This window comes from Pelobates fuscus, chromosome 4 (genome assembly GCF_036172605.1).
Source record: "Pelobates fuscus isolate aPelFus1 chromosome 4, aPelFus1.pri, whole genome shotgun sequence".
NCBI lineage: Eukaryota > Metazoa > Chordata > Amphibia > Anura > Pelobatidae > Pelobates > Pelobates fuscus.
The window spans coordinates 225,466,400-225,484,701 of NC_086320.1; the positions used below are offsets into that span (position 1 = coordinate 225,466,400).

The 18,302-nt window shown below is 45.2% G+C and overlaps 1 protein-coding gene across 1 annotated transcript in view; it reads right to left on the minus strand.

Annotated features, from left to right (window-relative positions):
- Positions 1 to 9,574: 9,574 nt before the first annotated feature.
- The window catches only part of LOC134609409 (collagen alpha-2(VI) chain-like), a 143,926-nt gene continuing 135,198 nt past the window's right edge, over positions 9,575 to 18,302 (minus strand). The window contains exons 26-29 of the mRNA XM_063453089.1: positions 14,978 to 15,130; positions 13,571 to 14,017; positions 12,874 to 12,912; positions 9,575 to 10,463 (exon numbers count right to left, since the gene is read on the minus strand). Of these exons, the coding sequence (XP_063309159.1) occupies positions 9,865 to 10,463; positions 12,874 to 12,912; positions 13,571 to 14,017; positions 14,978 to 15,130 (1,238 nt within the window). The 3' untranslated portion in view covers positions 9,575 to 9,864. The remainder of the gene's footprint in view (positions 10,464 to 12,873; positions 12,913 to 13,570; positions 14,018 to 14,977; positions 15,131 to 18,302) is intronic.

Sequence of the window (18,302 nt, forward strand, 5' to 3'; positions counted from 1 at the left end):
GAGGGTCTGCTGCTAATTTGCTGGAATGTGTCTGCTGACCGTGAGGCACAGGGTCAAAGTTTCCTCAATGATGACGAATAGGGGGCGGATCGAACCGCGCATGTGTCCGCCCGCCGTGGCGAACGCGAACACGCTATGTTCGCCAGGAACTATTCGCCAGCGAACAGTTCGGTACATCACTATGCAGGAACTACCAGCCGAGGTCTTATTGGGGAATGACGTCGGATGCTTAACCTCCCAACTAGCCCGGACCACCCCTTCAGAGGCATACCCGGTTTCCACCCAAGCTCAAGCCAGACTGGAAGCACTGCTGCACTCTGAGGAAAACCAGGTAGGAGTTGAAATATCCCCTTTACCCGATGCCCCTTCCCCTTTCTGGGATACCCCCATGGGTTTTGAACAAGAGCAGCATACAGACCCCACACTAGAGGGATATAGGAAGGCAGTGGCCGTCACCCCAGGAAACAACCCGCACGAAAGGTTTGAGTGGTATAAGGGATTGTTGTATCGAGTGACGGGGGGTGGGACAGGGGGCCACTCAGGTCACCAAAAGACAGTTAATTGTACCCCGTAAGTTTCGGGCTGAGTTATTAAAACTCTGTCATGACATTACCCTAGCAGGACACCTAGGCGTCAAAAAGACAAGGGACCGGTTAACCCAAACGTTTTTCTGGCCTAGGGTCACACAGGACCTCAAGTATTATTGTAGGACATGCGACATATGTCAAAAGATAGGGGAAAGAGGTGACCATCAGAAAGCCAAACTCCACCCGTTGCCCATTATAGAGCAGCCCTTTCACCGAGTAGCGGTGGACTTGATAGGACCCCTCAGCCGACCCAGCCAGTCTGGCAAAAAGTTCATCCTAACTGTAGTGGACTACGCCACTAGATACCCAGAGGCAGTCGCCCTCATGAACATAGAGGCAGAGACCGTGGCAGAGGCCCTCATTAAAATATTCACCCGGGTAGGTTTCCCCCAGGAGATCCTATCCGATCGGGGAACTCAGTTCACGGCAATTCTGACACAACAATTGTGGCAGAGCTGTGGAGTGAAAACCCTATTTAGCGCCCCCTATCATCTTACAGGAGTCTTACAGGAATTGGGAAAAGTACCTCCCCCACCTTCTGTTCGCCTACCGCGAGGTGCCCCAGGCATCCACTGGGTTTTCCCCCTTCGAACTCCTTTTCGGGAGAAAAGTTTGGGGCCCACTGGATCTCGTACGGGAGCACTGGGAGGGCAAGACAGACGAGGGGGGAGTTCCTATCGTCCAGTATGTTCTGGAGTTCCGGGACCGTCTGCGGGCTCTCTCCGAATCTGTTCGGGAGAACCTGCAGTCGGCCCAGGAGTGCCAGAGGAAGTGGTACAATAGGGGAGCCAGAGATAGGGTACTAGACCTAGGGCAGAAAGTATTGGCTCTGAGACCAGTTAAGAAAGACAAGCTGCAAGCAGCCTGGCAGGGACCTTTTAAGGTAGTAGAACGTATTAGCGAGACTACCTACATTGTGAGCAAATGTTCAGATGAAAGGCTGACAAAAGCTTTTCATGTGAACATGTTCAAACCATATTTTGAGAGAGCCGTGTGTGCCCCCGCCACTGAGGATAGTGAGGGACTACCCCTTCCTGATTTACTAGACACCTCCCCCTGTACTATTGACCAAGTAAGCTTGGGTCAAAACTTAAACTCCTTAGAGAAAGGTGAGGCAGCTCAACTGCTGCAGGGATACCGAGAGATGTTTTCAGCCATCCCAGGCTATACCTCCTTCGCTGCGGTACACCACGTAGAAACCCAGGGAGAAACGCCGTTACGGCAGCAACCATATCGGATCCCTGAGGCAGTACGTGAGAGTATGCTCACCGAGTTAAGGGATATGCTACAGCTAGGGGTTATAGAACCCTCCCAAAGCCCTTGGGCTTCCCCGGTAGTACTAGTACCGAAGCGCGACGGCACCACGCGCTTCTGTGTAGACTATCGGAGGCTTAATGATCGTACCATAACGGACGCATACCCCATGCCCAGAATAGATGAGCTCTTAGACCGTATGGCGGGGGGAATTACTTGACTACCCTGGACCTGTGCAAAGGGTATTGGCAGATCCCCTTCGGTATGGTTGTGCATACGAATGAGGGGAACAATCGCTGCTAGGAGCCAGGGGAATTCATTTGTATTTGTTTTTCTCCCTTTTCTAAAGTGACCGGCAAAACCACACGAACTTGTGGAACTATTTTGGGCAGCCCACCCACGGTGAACCGGTCACAAAGGACTTCCATGGTTTTTGAGAACCCCTGAACCAATCTGGGTGAAATTTGAATATGTTGGTGACCCAGATCGGGGCTATCAGGGGACATATGATTTGTGGGGATACTCCATGTATAAAGGGGTGTTCCAGATATTGGGGAAAATAGTGATTTTTCTGCCTGGAGATAATCAAGTTATTACTGTATCAGACTTGATTATCTCCAGGGCTAGGGGAGGGAATTATGTGTTTGTGCTGGGTGTGTTTTATGTTTTTATTGTACGGGATTTGTTAAATGTTGTCCCTCCCTGTGGGATGTCCCCTTGCATGGGGACTTGCATAAATGGCTGTGTGTGTGAATAAAAGCTAGTTCATCTTGTATCCTGATTCTTGACTTTGGCTGTTATTTGGAATTCGTATGCTTTACTAAGGGAATTATCTTGTGAAGCTATTGCTATTTCGTATGGATTTCGTTTATTGTAACTACCGAACAGAGAGCTATATATACTAGGCTCTGGCGGTTCGGGAGGAAACTACCGAAGGAGGTTTAAATACACTTGGTTTCCTTACAGGGGCATTGAGATATTTGGGGGCACTAAGGCACGTGGGGACACTGAGACACTAGAGACACTGGCTGGGAGACATGGCGACACTTAGACACTAGGGACACAGGCTGGAAGACATGGGGACACTGTGCCCCTAGTGTCTCCGTTCCCCTAGTGTCTCAGTGTCTCAATGTCTCAGTGCATCCCAATGTCCCTATGTTTCTCAGTGTCCCCATGTGTCTCATTGTCCCCATTTCTCACAGTGTTCCCTAGTGTCTCAGTGTCCCCAGGTCTCCCAGTGTCCCCTAGTGTCTCCGTCTCCAAAGTCACAAAGTGTCTCAGTGTCCTTATGTATCACTGTGTCAGTGTCCCCATGTCGCCCAGTCCCCTAGTCTCACAGTGTCTCAGTGTCCCCATTTATCCCAGTGTCCCCATGTCTCAGTGTGTCCCTATCTCACTAGGATACTAGGGGACACTGAAAGAAATGAGGACACAGTGAGACATGGGGACACTGAAAGATATGACACAGTGAGACATGGGGACACTGAGAGACCTAAAGGAAAATTAGACACTTGGGGACAATGGGAGACATGGGGGCATTGAGACATTTGGGGGCACTAAGGCACTTGGGGACACTGAGACACTAGAGACACTGGCTGGGAGACATGGAGACACTTAGACACTAGGGACACAGGCTGGGAGACATGGGGACACTGTGTCCCTAGTGTCACCGTGTGTCCCAATGTCTCAGTGCATCCCAATGTCCCTATGTTTCTCAGTGTCCCCATGTGTCTCAGTGTCCCCATTTCTCACAGTGTCCCCTAGTGTCTCAGTGTCCCCATGTCTCCCTGCTGTCTTTCCCCCATCCCTCACTTACCTGAGCTGTAGTCTGTCTCTGCAGGTTGGGAGCTGCTATCTGGACTCTCTGTGCTGTGCAGCTGCTCCCCCACGATTCAGTGAGTAGAGAGAGGCAGGGATATGCTGTAACTTCCTATCCCTGCCTCTCTCCACACATAGTGACCCCTACTGGCCGGCAGGGCCGGCACTACCTATAAGCGACTTAGGCAGCGCTCTATAGAGAGCCTCAGGCGGCTGCACTGAGAGACCTAAAGGAAAATTAGACACTTGGGGACAATGGGAGACATGGGGGCATTGAGACATTTGGGGGCACTAGGGCACTTGGGGACACTGAGACACTAGAGACACTGGCTGGGAGACATGGGGACACTTAGACACTAGGGACACGGGCTGTGTCCCTAGTGTCTCCGTGTCCCTAGTGTCTCAGTGTCCCAATGTCTCAGTGCATCCCAATGTCCCTATGTTTCTCAGTGTCCCCTAGTGTCTCAGTGTCCCCAGGTCTCCCAGTGTCCCCTAATGTCTCAGTGTCCCCATGTCTCCCTGCTGTCTTTCCCCCCATCCCTCACTTACCTGAGCTGTAGTCTGTCTCTGCAGGCTGGGAGCTGCTATCTGGACTCTCTGTGCTGTGTAGCTGCTCCCCCGCGATTCAGTGAGTAGAGATATGCTGTAACTTCCTATACCTGCCTCTCTCCACACACAGTGATCCCCTACGGGCCGGCAGGGCCGGCGCTTCCTATAAGCAACTTAGGCAGCGCTCTATAGAGATCCTCAGGCGGCTGCAGCACTACCTGGGCCGGCGCGTCCATGAGGTTGCACCGCCCTGGGGCGCAAGATATGAGGGATCAGCAGGAGGAAAGCGCACAGCGCTCCCTCCTGCCAGTCCCTCAGTGTAGCGTGGCCGAGCTCTGGTCCAGTCCGTGGTACAGGAGCATCCGTTTCCTGTACCCGGCCAGACTGAAAATAAGTGCACTTCCTGTCATTCTGGCCGGGTACATGAAACAGAAACTCCTGTACCGTGGACCGGACTGGAGCTCGGCCATACTACAAAGGGTAGGAGAGGAAGGGGGGGTTAAGAGAACGGGGGGAGAGACCACTGAGGGACGGGGGGTGGGGGAGAGACCAACATGGAAGGGAGGTGGGGGTGTAAGGAGAGACTACTAAAGGAGAGAGGGTGCCTAAGGAAGCCACTAAGGAAGGGAGGGGAGGGGAGGGGAGGGGTGAGGAGAGACCATTAAGAGAGGGAGGGGGGGTGAGGAGAGACCACTAAGGGAGGGAGGCAGGGGGTGAGGAGAGACCACTAAGGTAGGGGGGGGTGAGGAGAGACCACTAAGGGAGGGAGGGGGGTGAGAAGAGACCAATAAGGGATGGATGGGGAGAGGGGGGAGGAGAGACCCATAAGGGAGGTAGGGGGTTGAGAAGAGACCACTAGGGAAGGGTGGGGGGTGGAGGAGAGAAAACTAGGGGAGGGGGGTGAGAAGAGGCCATTAAGGGTTAGGGGAGAGGAGAGACCACTAAGGGGGATGGGGGAGAGGAGAGACCACTAAGAGTGGGGGGTAGGAGAGACAACGAGGGGGAGAGAAGAGACCACTAGGGGGATAAGGGGGGTGAGAGAAGAAGGGGAGGGAGAGGAGAGACGACTAATGGAAAGGGGGGGGGAGGAAATACCACTGGGGGGGGGGGGCAGAGGAGAGCAGAAACCACTAAGGCAGAGGGGGGAGGGGGGAAAGGAGAGATCACTAATGGAAAGGGGGGAAAAGAGGAGAGTACACTAAGGGAGGCGGGGGAGGAGAGTAGAGAGGAGGGGTGGGGGAGACCACCAAGGGAGGGAGGCAAGGGGTGAGGAGAGACCGCTAAGGTAGGGAGGAGGGGTGAGGAGAGACCACTAAGGGAGGGAGGGTGAGGAGAGACCACTAAGGAATGGATGGGGAGGGGGGAGGAGAGACCACTAAGGAATGGATGGGGAGGGGGAGGAGAGACCACTAAGGGAGGGAGGGGGTGGAGAAGAGACCACTAGGGAAGGGTGGGGGGGGGGGTGGAGGAGAGACAACTAGGGGAGGAGGGGGTGAGAAGAGGCCACTAAGGGTGAAGGGAGAGAAGAGACCACTAAGTTGAATGGGGAAGAGGAGAGACCACTAAGGGTGTGGGGTAGGAGAGACAACGAGGGGGTGAGAAGAGATCACTAGGGGAGGAGGGTGTGGGGGAGAAGAGAGATCACTAATGGAAAGGGAGGGAGAGGAGAGACGACTAATGGAAAGGGGGGGAGGAGAGACACTAAGGGTGGGGGGTAGGAGAGACAACGAGGGGGAGAGAAGAGACCACTAGGGGAGGAGGGTGGGGGGGGGGGGAGAAGAGAGACCACTAATGGAAAGGGAGGGAGAGGAGTGACGACTAATGGAAAGGGGGGGAGGAGAGTCCACTGGGGGGGCAGAGGAGAGCAGAGACCACTAAGGCAGAGGTGGCGAGGGGGGAGAGGAGAGATCACTAATGGAAAGAGGGGAAAAGAGGAGAGTACACTAAGGGAAGTGGGGGAGGAGAATAGAGAGGAGGGGGGGAGAGACCACTAATGGGGTGGGGGAGAGGAGAGACCACTAAGGGACAGGGGAGGAGAGAACACTAAGGGGCAGGAGAGCTCAAATAGGGTAGGGGGGTAGGAGAGAGCACTAAGGGAGGGGGAGCACCAAGAGTAGGGTGGGTAGGAGAGAGCACTAAGAGACAGGAGGGGAGAGCTCTAAGGGACGGGAGGGGAGAGCACTACGGGAAAGGGGGCAGGGAGATCACTAAGGGACAGGGGACATCACTAAGGGAAAGTGGGGCAGGGGAGAGCTCAAAGGGGCTGGTAGGACTCATAACCTATCCTACCCCACAAACACTCTCTTTCACACTTCACACACAATGCTTCCCTATATATACAAAGAAACACACAATGCATCCCTACACACACATAAACACACCATACTTCCCTTACACACAGATAAACATACAATGCATCCATTACAAAGACAATGCATCCCTTGCACACATACACAGAAACACACACTGCTTCTCTTACACACACACAGAAACACAATGCATCTCTTACACACACACTCAATGCACCCCTTACAGACACACGCACTGCATCCCTTACATACACAGAAACACACCTTGCATCCCTTACACATACAAACACCGATTCACACAATGCATCCCTTAAACACAACCAGAAACACACAATACATCCACTACACACACACACACACACACACACTGCATCACCTACACAAACTGGTATCCCTATACACTACATTCCATAAGCACACACTTTAGATGCTCTACACTTTAGATCCCTGTGAGCGAACTCATGGGTGGAACATGTAGGTGGACTTATGGGTGGGCCTTATGGGCATACTCACCGTCAGTCTATAGCCTGTCTCTGCAGGCTTTTTATTGTAAACACACACTGTGTGCAGCACTGGCGTTAGTTCATATGACAGATCATATGGGTGGGGCATTGTGATGTCACATGGGGGAGTGGGGCGGCAAAAATCCTTGCACCGGCCCTGCTGGCCAGTGCTGGTATTGCAGAGTATTCTCCGTTTACACTGAGAAATATATCTGCATTTGTATTGCCGGTATTACTGTAATACCGGCATGACCAGGTAGCCTCAAATACCGTCTGTGCCAGTAAAATACCAGTCAGGTGGCAAGCAGTGTGTACATTTTTTTTTTTTTAAATTGGCCTATTTCATGGGCATGGGCCTGGAGCTGCAGCTCCATCAGCCCCTATGTTAATCCGGCCCTACTCATCACCCCCAAAGATAGTACAGGTACAATAAATATAACGATTTAGCACTTAAAGATCTGAAAATATTTTTGTGTGGAGACAGTTTGAGTGAAATCTCATCACATTATGTAAGCCCTTTAGAGACTGTGACAGCTTAATAACACAAAAAGCTGCAGAGATCTTTATTAGCTTTGCACATTTCAAAGTATACGGAAGAGGAAATGGTGGTTCTGAAAGCCTGGTTGGCAAAAATAATCACAGGTTAGGCACAAATATTTTGAAAAATGATAAACATCAGGTACATATAGTTTTGAAATGCTATATGACACTGAAAGTAACATTTATGGTGGGTTAACCACTTTAATTGTTTGTATTTGCATGTTTGTATTATTCTCTTAATCCCCCTAAGTGGAAAACACCCCTCCCCCTACATCCATATATTATTTTACTTTTTTAGGACATTTATTTTGTGTGTGTGTGTTAGGGGCGGTGGGGGGTTAAGTATAGGTTTTTTATTTATTTTCCATTTCCAATTTTCCATTCTCGGCTTCCTCCCATCCCCTGCCCTTGCAGCCCTTTTGAGTGATCTTAGTTCAACTCACCCTCTACCTGACCAAGAGCAAAGTTGAGCAGCTTCAGAACCTTCTGCATTTTTCATTTCTGCTGAGCCTTAAGCACTTGTGGCTATCCAGCATTACAGTGCTTTCTGCAAAATGAGAACTAAAAACACTGGACAGTTGAATAAGTGAGAGAAATCTTGGATTAGATAATGTTTGATTCCTGTGCAAGGTGGCTGCACAGGCTGGGGACAGAGGGGATGTTGAGAAAGAAAAACATTTAAAGGAAATTCCTGTGCCCAAATAAAAAAATATATATATCAAAAATATAATTGTTTAGCGGATAAATTTTATTCATTGGGGGCGTATCTTATACAGCTTTCAAAAGCTGCAGATCTCTTGTCTGAAGCCTTTGCAAGCCTTCCCATTCTAACCCAGCTTAAAGCAGCACAATGAGAAGTCTTTGCAAAGCAGGTGCTCTAAACAATTGCTGCCTTTTGAGTTTAGCTCCACTGAGCTAAACAACCAGTAAGTAACATCACCTGTTGTCTGATTGGCAGCCAGGGGGCTTGTAGCATGGTTAATCATTAAAAGTTCCAATTTGTATGGAAATCCTCACTTTTTGTAAAATGAAAAAAGAGAACACACTCTTCACACAAAGCATTTCAGCAAGCTAAAGTGCTTTAGGCGTCTGGCGTGCCCCTCTAAAGAAAAATTAATATCCACAATAAAAAAAAAAAAAAAAAAGAGCACACACAATGAAAGTAACTGAAATAAACGGTTAAAAAGGAAATATATATTGATGACCGCTTTCTTTAAATTACTACTCTACATTCAGGGAAACTATGCTATAGCAATGCAGTCAGTTTCCAGGAGAGGGCAGTTTTTAGTTACGCATGTTTTACCTAACCAAAAGTCAGTTCTGCTGACCTAACATAAAGGATGTTGCAGTAAATACCATAATTTCTGCTCAAAACTTCTAACCTATAGGTTTCCAGATGATTCCACAGAATCCACCAACAGCACAATTGTTCAGGATTCTTTCCCATGTTCACAGAGTTACTTTCTAAACTGTGAATTGTCAGTAAGTAAAAGTGAAGTAAAAATGTGAAATTTAATTTTAATTTCCCACAATTTAACCTAGTAAATAACACTGGCTGTGCTGAACTTGTCAAAATATGATTTTTCATGTGAGATTATGGAAATATTTTCGTATATTTTACTATTTTTGTTTTTTAGTTTGCTTATGATTTCTAATTAGCTTTTCCACCCAACCCTTAAACTGTTATGGTCAATCACAAGAATCTCATGCAAACCTGATGAGTTTGTTACTGATATAATATTTTGTTAGATTATTTTGTGCCAGTTTTACAAAAGAATTGTGCCAACCCATGGATTGACATATGTTGTAATGATCGCTGGCATGTAGGTTTTTACAAAAACTATGACGGCTAATGCAGATAGCTTGCAAAATAATAATAGTCATGGTAAATATTAATTAGGAACAGGATGAATCATTTTAGGGAGTGAGTGGGGGGCTGCTGTTTCAAAGACACACGTCTGAATTGGTCATGAATAGTCTCATACTAGAACATCGTTAGCCCTCTTTCCCATATTTCACTTACTGGTGACACATAACATCACAGTGTAAAATTGGATTTTTAATGCAGTGACCATAACCTGTGTATATTGCATTGGGCTTTAACATGCACTTGTTTGGCACATCAGTTGTTTTGCATTTTGTACTAGAGATGGCAACACAACGGGAAAGGGGGTATTGTACAAATAATTCATGTTTCCATATTGTTTGTAGCTGGATTCCTGTTGTATTTCCATAACTAAACTTGAAAGCACATAGACCACTGCATTTACTAGATTAACATAACCCAAGATCACTTGCAAATATTTATCCCAACCATTGTACAATATTTCTAATTAATGCAGTGGAGAATAGTTGCTCATGTTGTTTTAGGATGAATACGGATGCTGTATCTTTTAGAGCAAGTTGTGTGAGCCTTGCAGAATTCACATCAGAACCAACAGCAACTGCGCAGGTGACAATGTTATTGGCACGTATCATATCCAGACCTTCTGCTAGGTTCTTGCTGTTGCTCATTCCATCAGTTATGAACACAAAGGAAACCTCTGCATTTTCCCTTGCACCACCAGACTGACTGTGTAGAATATTCTTTATGACATACAGTATAGCCGTACCAATGTGAGACGATGATTCATAGTATACTGCGTTGGAAGGCAATGTCTGGAAGCTTGTTAGGTTGAATGTGAAACCCAGAAGCATGTTTTGTTCATTTTCACCTCCATATTGGATGACAGCAATTCTAGCTCCCTGTAGGTCCTGGTCATGTGTTGCTAGTTTAAGTTCATGTGCTATGTGCTTTATAAATCTTAGAAAATGTACAAAGTTATCCTTGCCTATTCTCTCGGAACCATCAACAAAGAACACAATGTCCACTGGGCGACCTACCAGTGGTCCAAGCGTGATTGCTAAAACAAAGAAATAACACAGAAATTAGTCATTGCAAAAGCTCACAACTGTTCACAGTTGTCTTATCACGTTAACAGGGATCCAATTAAAATCAGAGATTAATTAATTAAACCACACTGGCAAATTAGCTGTTTCCAGTGGTTTTTCTCTGAAACAGACACCTTTCTGAAGGATGACATCTATATTTGCTAATGCTTAGGTCTCAGGTTTTTTTATTTTTAGCATACACATATTTTTTCATATTTTTCATATTAAATTTCCATGATTCTAAAGTCTAAAGTTGGTTATAAGGATATATTATTATATTTTAAAATGTTAAAATAGGTTTCCGAATGTTGTATGTTTTAGGGTGTGGTGATGACAATGTGTCTTTAATGTTTTTAATGTAACAACAGTAATATAAAATATTAATGTTATGGTAGTTCAATAAAAAAAAAGTATAATTAAATACTGCAATACTCTGGTATTTTAGCATCTTATCTACTGGACTAATATGACTTATTCAATCTCTACACTGTCTATATATATATATATATATATATATATATATATATATATATAATTACAAAAAAAAGGTTTGCACTCTCAGGTCTTTTAATCCAATAGTGTTTTATTTTAAGTGGAAACTATTTCCAATAAACTGTGCCAATCAATCAACATTTTGGCTAATTCAAGCCTTTTTCCAGATCTGTAGCTCAGTTAAAAGAAAGAATGTTGTAACTTAACTAAGCTTAGACAGCTAAGGTTAGTGACAATTACATTTCCACTTTTAGATTAAGATATCTACTGCCACGAAGGTCCAGGATGGGAAGGTGGGTAAAGCAGACATTTGATGATATAACATAGAATGTATCCCGAAGAACCATTTTACATTAAATTCTAGGATTAATTTGGTAAAAACCCTGTAACTTTGTCTTACAGCATTAATTTGAACCATTTTTCCTGCTACATTCTATATTAATTAGGGGAATCAAAGAATAAAAAAGCTCAATGTATAGCACTTGGTTTGTGACTATAGTATAATAAAAGACAAGCAGATTTTTAATTTTTTTATCCAGTAGCAACTAGCAACCACTTTATCCCATAGGTGGCAGCAATGCTATGCTTGGTAAAACCACCAGTTTTTCTAGACAGTTCTGTCTAGAATACAGCAGCAAAAATATTGTGCATGGTTATGTAAACTGTAAAAACTTTTCTAAAATGAATAGGTTTTGATTTTTTTTTCTGTCCTGTTGTGATGCATCTATGTTGAAATTAATCTAAATAATTATAAAACAATTATTTTGTACGCACTTCCATTGTACACTAATTAAATAGCTTTATTGAAGGGATTTATCTGAGGAAGTGAAAAATTGTACTTCTTAGTACTTGTATCTAATTAGAAAAGAGCCATGGAAAAACTTGTTGAGTTTTGAAAATAGTAGAAATAACAATAGGTAGAAAGAGTGAATATGTACTTAGCAAATGTTTGACTGCTAGAAATCTTTAACCATTACCATCTTTCTCTTCAGCTTTAAGGAAACCACACACAGTTCGATAAACTTATAAATTTCCCTGTGCATCCTATTTCCAGCAAAAGCAGTGTGTGAATTGATAGAGCTGGTACTTAAAGGACCACTATAGGCACCCAGACCACTTCAGCTCAATGAAGTGGTCTGGGTGCCAGGTCCATCTATGGTTAACCCTGCAGCTGTAAACAAAGCAGTTTTAGAGAAACTGCTATGTATACACTAGGGTTAATCCAGCCTCTAGTGGCTGTCTCATTGACAGCCGCTAGAGGCGCTTCCACGCTTCTCACTGTGATTTTCACAGTGAGAAGACACCAACGTCCATAGGAAAGCATTGAGAATGCTTTCCTATGGACTGATTGAATGCGCATTCGGCGGATGACGTCGGACGAGGGGGGACAGTCCCCAGCGCCGAGGGAGCCCGGTGCTGAAGAAAGGTAAGAATTTAACCCCTTCCTCCCCCTTCAGCCCGGCGGGAGTGGAACCCTGAGGGTGGGGGGGACCCAAAGGCTCTATAGTGCCAGGAAAACGAGTTTGTTTTCCTGGCACTATAGTGGTCCTTTAATGATCTCTGAATTAATTTGGGGAAAAGGAATTCATTGGCAATTGAAGTGCGTGCTCATACCTACAAGATTGATACATTTTTTATTTATAATTTTTACACAAAAAAAAACAAAACTGCAGACTTTAAGAACTACACTTTCAGGATGCTTTCCAGGCCTTTATGGGGGAAGGGGGAATATTTTTTTTTTAAATCGACCTTTTGGGCAACCCTGCAATAAAAACACAGATATATAGTAAGTGTTGGGAAAACACGAAACCTATATATTCTATTTATACACAATATATTTTTGTATATATTATATGTAAGACAACAAATAATTGTGACACATGCTCCTACCTTGGGTACAAACTGAGTCTGGACAAGTAATGTCAGGTTCTGTAAAAAACAAAAATGTTAGATTAAGCTCTATGTAATGTTTTATTTTATATAATTGTTTTGGTTTATTTCCATTACATTAAAGTAAAACTGTCAAATCTAAGTGTTCGGTATTTGTATTTAAAAGCCCAAATGGTTTTAATTTTATCAGCATAAAATATATGTAAGATTGCCTAGGTACAGCACTACATACAATGCAAATGACTGTGACCCACATGATGCCATGCATGCAAGGTCCATGGGTTCACATGTATCTGTATGCCACCATGGAAGAAATACCCTTGCATGTGTGTTTGTAAAGAGCCTTTTGGAAGAAGATGCCTGGGCGCCCTAATACTTGTTGTGCCAATAGCCAGGGAACATTTATAGGTAAATATTTTTTATACTTAAATGCTGTGGAAGTGCATCAACAGAAAAATGCTGCACAGGCAATATGCATTATTTTTATAGTGCTGTACGTATATATGTACCTGTGTGTCTCAGTTAGCAATTGAGTTATGCAAAAATCCCAAGTGCTGAAGTTCCACTTTTATTGACAGCAGAGCTTTATTGCACATATGTCGGCACAGGGTTTGAAATGGCTATATTGTCAAATACATGCAATGCTATTGGTCCTGAAGGGATTACAATTGGAGCACCTTGTGTGGCATTAACATACCTGGACACAGTATATCTTCCATAGTTTCAAGAAAATCTTCAGCTGCCAGTTCAGCATAAACGCTTAGATTTTTCACCCGTTCACGAACATTGCAGGCTATCTTTTCCAGCTCCTTTTTCTCAGCGATTGTGTTGAACATATCTCCAATACCTATTGCATATACGTCTACACCTTTACATAGCCATTCCAGCTTGTCTATGTCCTTAGGGTCGTATCTTCCATCTGTGATCACTATAGCCACAACTTTATTCACTACTCTTTCGTTTAGCCATATCAGCTGCTCATAGGTATACTTCAGTGCTGAAGGGGTCCATGTGCCACCGGCTAACCACTCCATAGATTTTACCCTACTTATGAAAGAAGACTTGGTGGTAATACTAGGATCATCCATTCTGATTGCTTGGACGTTACCTTGATCACTGTACTGAACTACGCCAAGTCGGGAACCTGTGCATAGAAATAGTAAAAGTATTACTACGAATAGTGCAGCAGGTATGATACATAAAAAACATTATTGTTCCTTCCCTTCAGAAAAAACGCAAAGTGACTGTCAAGTTTTGGGCTGAATGTAGCTGAACTGAAAAAAATTATACAAGTCAGCCATTGTTTCAGTTCCGCTATTTTGGCCTGAATTTAGACAATCCTTTTGAATTTGCATTGTATTCCTTAAAAATGTACCCTTTAGTGAACATAACATCATGTATCCATTCTATTCTAGGACGTACAGAAAATACAAATGTTTATAAATTAACTGCTGTTTCTGGAGAACTCTTAATGAGAAATACACAGTTAAAGGCGTGAGTTCAATTAAAGCACAGCTAATTGTTAAAACCAATTCCTCAAGCAATACATCTAAATTAAAATGTGTTACTGTGTGTATGTTAAAACCTAGGAAGCTACAAATATTGGTATGCAGTGTTGGGGCTTAATTAAGTACAATAACTTGTTTGGTTTAAGATGGCATTAAGAACGTATAACCATGTAACATACTGGAAGCATTAAAAATATTTTCGAAGTTTATTAGCCATAAACAATTTGGAACTACTATTTGGTATAATATCTTTATTTAAGGCTAATTGAACAATTTAGGTAGATGAAGCTGTACCAGTACTTCACTAAAATTGAAAACATACAAATACGAGAGTAGTGTTTGGGATCACAGTAGTATAATAAAACTTAAAATGGCATATAGTCAAACACCCTAAACATCTTTAAGAGTTAAAAGGTTGAATTGTAAAATCTAGGTTGAAATAGCTGATTTGTTTGGATATTTATTTGGTTATATTAGCCTAGATTTGTCAATTTTGGTTTCAATTCATCATAATTTAGTGTCCAGAAAATAAACATCTAATGTAATAGACTTATAAAAGAGATATCAGCAACTGGATGAAATGTAATCAGTTTTACCTGTCATATCAGATGTATTTTTTGCCATTTTCCCAATACGGTTAGCAATGTTGATGACAAAATTTTTGGCAAGGCTGAAGTTTGTCTTGCCGACACTTTCAGAGCTGTCAATCACAAATACCACATCAACTGGCTGACATGACTTGTAACAATCTACGAAGAATAAGAAGAATAGAATTATATTTTAAAATATACTTTAAAAGTTTGAAAAGTCTGATACAAAGTAAATCACTGGGTGTTTGTGGCAATACATTTATCTTTTTCTTGACCATACATGTTAAGGTTTGCATGAGAACACAAGGAGAGAAAAACAAGGAGCAAGAGAGGGGAAAACAGACAACAGCTCAATTAGCCTGCCCTTCGGTGGGTCCCCGCTCAGGTCTCAAGCTGGTTTTAGCTCAACTTGTGCCATTATAGAAAGAACATATCTGAAGCATTTCAGACTGGTTCCACCCATACGGGCAGTCCAGATCCGAAATGCCAGCAAGTTCCCTCTGCACGAGAGATACAGAAACCCCAGACAATCATTTTAACCTTGTAAGGTATCATCAGTGAGGTATAGCCAATATCCCTCTAGGCACCGTGAGCAAGGGGTCCAGGTCTGGATTGCCCTTTAAACTTAAAGCGGCACTGTCATGCCGAATCCCGTTTTTTTTTTTAACCCCCCTCCCGCCTCCACTACATCCAATTGACCCCCTAGTCACCCCCAAATGCCCCTAAGCCCCCCACATTACCTATTTATTAATCTTTATTTTCTGCCCCGATCTATATTCAGGGTGCCGCCATCTTTGTGTGGGTAGGTGAAGTCCCTGTGGGACACGTCATCTACCCACACTAGATAGCCCTGAGATTCCCGCACATGCCCAGTGAAACATCTGGACATGCGAACGGGAATTTCACCTATTCATTCATTCATCAGACAGACGAATGAATGAATAGAAAAAATCAGACGAACAAACTAACACTGTGTATCAGTGTTCGTTTGTTTGTTCGGTTTATTACAAGGAGGGAGCTACCGGCGTGCAGCTCCCTCCTTGCAATATGTAAAGACAGAAGCGGCAGGGAGCAGAGCTCCCCACCACTTCATAAGCCCCCCAGGTCCCCCCCTCACTCTATGGGGGTCAATATGACCCCCATAATAGCACAAGGGAGATTAAAATCTCCCCAATGCCCCTACTCGCTATACCGCGATTCGGGGCATGTCCACTAAACAGTGAGCAGCCTGTGTAATAAAACAATAAGGGGGGGGGACCTACTGTCCTCCCCCCTGGCCCCCACCCCTGCGCGTTGGGTGGGGGTCCTAATAAAACAATAAGGGGGGGACCTACTGTCCTCCCCCCTGGCCCCCACCCCTGCGCGGTGGGTGGGGGCCCTAATAAAATAATAAGGGGGGACCTACTGTCCTCCCCCCTGGCCCCCACCCCTGAGCGGTGGGTGGGGGCCCTAAATAAAGATAGGGGGGGACCTACTGTCCTCCCCCCCGGCCCCCACCCCTGAGCGGTGGGTGGGGGCCCTAATAAAACAATAAGGGGGGGACCTACTGTCCTCCCCCCTCGCCCCCACCCCTGTGCGGTGGGTGGGGGCCCTAATAAAATAATAAGGGGGGGGACCTACTGTCCTCCCCCCTTGGCCCCCACCCCTGAGCGGTGGGTGGGGGCCCTAATAAAATAATAAGGGGGGGGGCCTACTGTCCTCCCCCTTGGCCCCCACCCCTGAGCGGTGGGTGGGGGCCCTAAATAAAGATAGGGGGGGACCTACTGTCCTCCCCCCGGCCCCCACCCCTGAGCGGTGGGTGGGGGCTCTAAATAAAGATAGGGGGGGACCTACTGTCCTCCCCCCCTGGCCCCCACCCCTGAGCGGTGGGTTGGGGTCCTAAATGAACCCCCCCATCAAGGTGACTAGGGGTCCCAAGCCCCTAGTCACCCCCCCACCCAAAACATTCTATCCCCTACCTACCCCCCTCGCCCTAAAAATAGTAAGGGGGGAAAAAAATAACTAACCTGTAAAAAAAAAAAAAAATTAAACTTACCATTTGACATCTTCTTTTTTCTAAATTCTTCTTTCTTCAGCCCCCAAAAAGGCCAAATAAAAATCCATCATACCCGTCGCACTTTAAAAAAAAAAAAAAAACGAGCGCAAAAAAAAATTAATCCATGTTCACCCAAGGAGGGAACGCCGCGTACTGAGCTCTGCAGGGCGGGTCAAGGCTTATAAAGCCTTGCCCCGTCCTGCAATTAGGCTTAGAACACACTGATTGGTTGGTTTAAGCCAATCAGAGTGTTCTGTGTCATTTTACACAGCGTGGGAAAATTCAAAAGAACTTTCCCACGCTTGTAAAATGACATAGATCACTGTGATTGGATGGTTTTCAAGCCATCCAATCACAGTGCTCTGTGTCATTTTACAAGCGTGGGGAAATTCCAAAGAACTTTCCCACGCTTGTAAAATGACACAGAGCACTGTGATTGGATGGTTTTCAAGCCATCCAATCACAGTGCTCTGTGTCATTTTACAAGCGTGAGAAAATTCCAAAGAACTTTCCCACGCTTGTAAAATGACACAGAGCACTGTGATTGGATGGATTTCAAGCCATCCAATCACAGTGCTCTGTGTCATTTTACAAGCGTGGGAAAGTTCTTTTGAATTTTCCCATGCTTGTAAAATGACACAGAGCACTGTGATTGGATGGCTTGAAAACCATCCAATCACAGTGATCTGTCATTTTACACAGCGTGGGAAAGTTCTTTCGAATTATCCCACGCTGTGTAAAATGACACAGAGCACTCTGATTGGCTTAAACCAACCAATCAGTGTGTTCTAAGCCTAATTGCAGGGCGGGGCAAGGCTTTATAAGCCTTTACCCGCCCTGCGAAGCTCAGTACGCGGCGTGCCCTCCATGGGTGAACATGGATTATTTTTTTTTGCGCTCGTTTTTTTTTTTTTTATAAAGTGCGACGGGTATGATGGATTTTTATTTGGCTTTTTTGGGGGCTGAAGAAAGAAGTATTTAGAAAAAAAAAGACGTCAAATGGTAAGCTTAATTTTTTTTTTACAGCTTAGTTATTTTATTCCCCCACACTATTTTTAGGGTGAGGGGGGTAGGTAGGGGATAGAATGTTTTGGGTGGGGGGGTGACTAGGGGCTTGGGACCCCTAGTCACCTAGATGGGGGGGAGGGTTCATTTAGGGCCCCCACCCACCGCTCAGGAGTGGGGGCCAGGGGGGGAGGACAGTAGGTCCCCCCTTATTGTTTTATTAGGGCCCCCACCCACCGCGCAGGGGTGGGGGCCAGGGGGGGAGGACAATAGGTCCCCCCCCTTATTGTT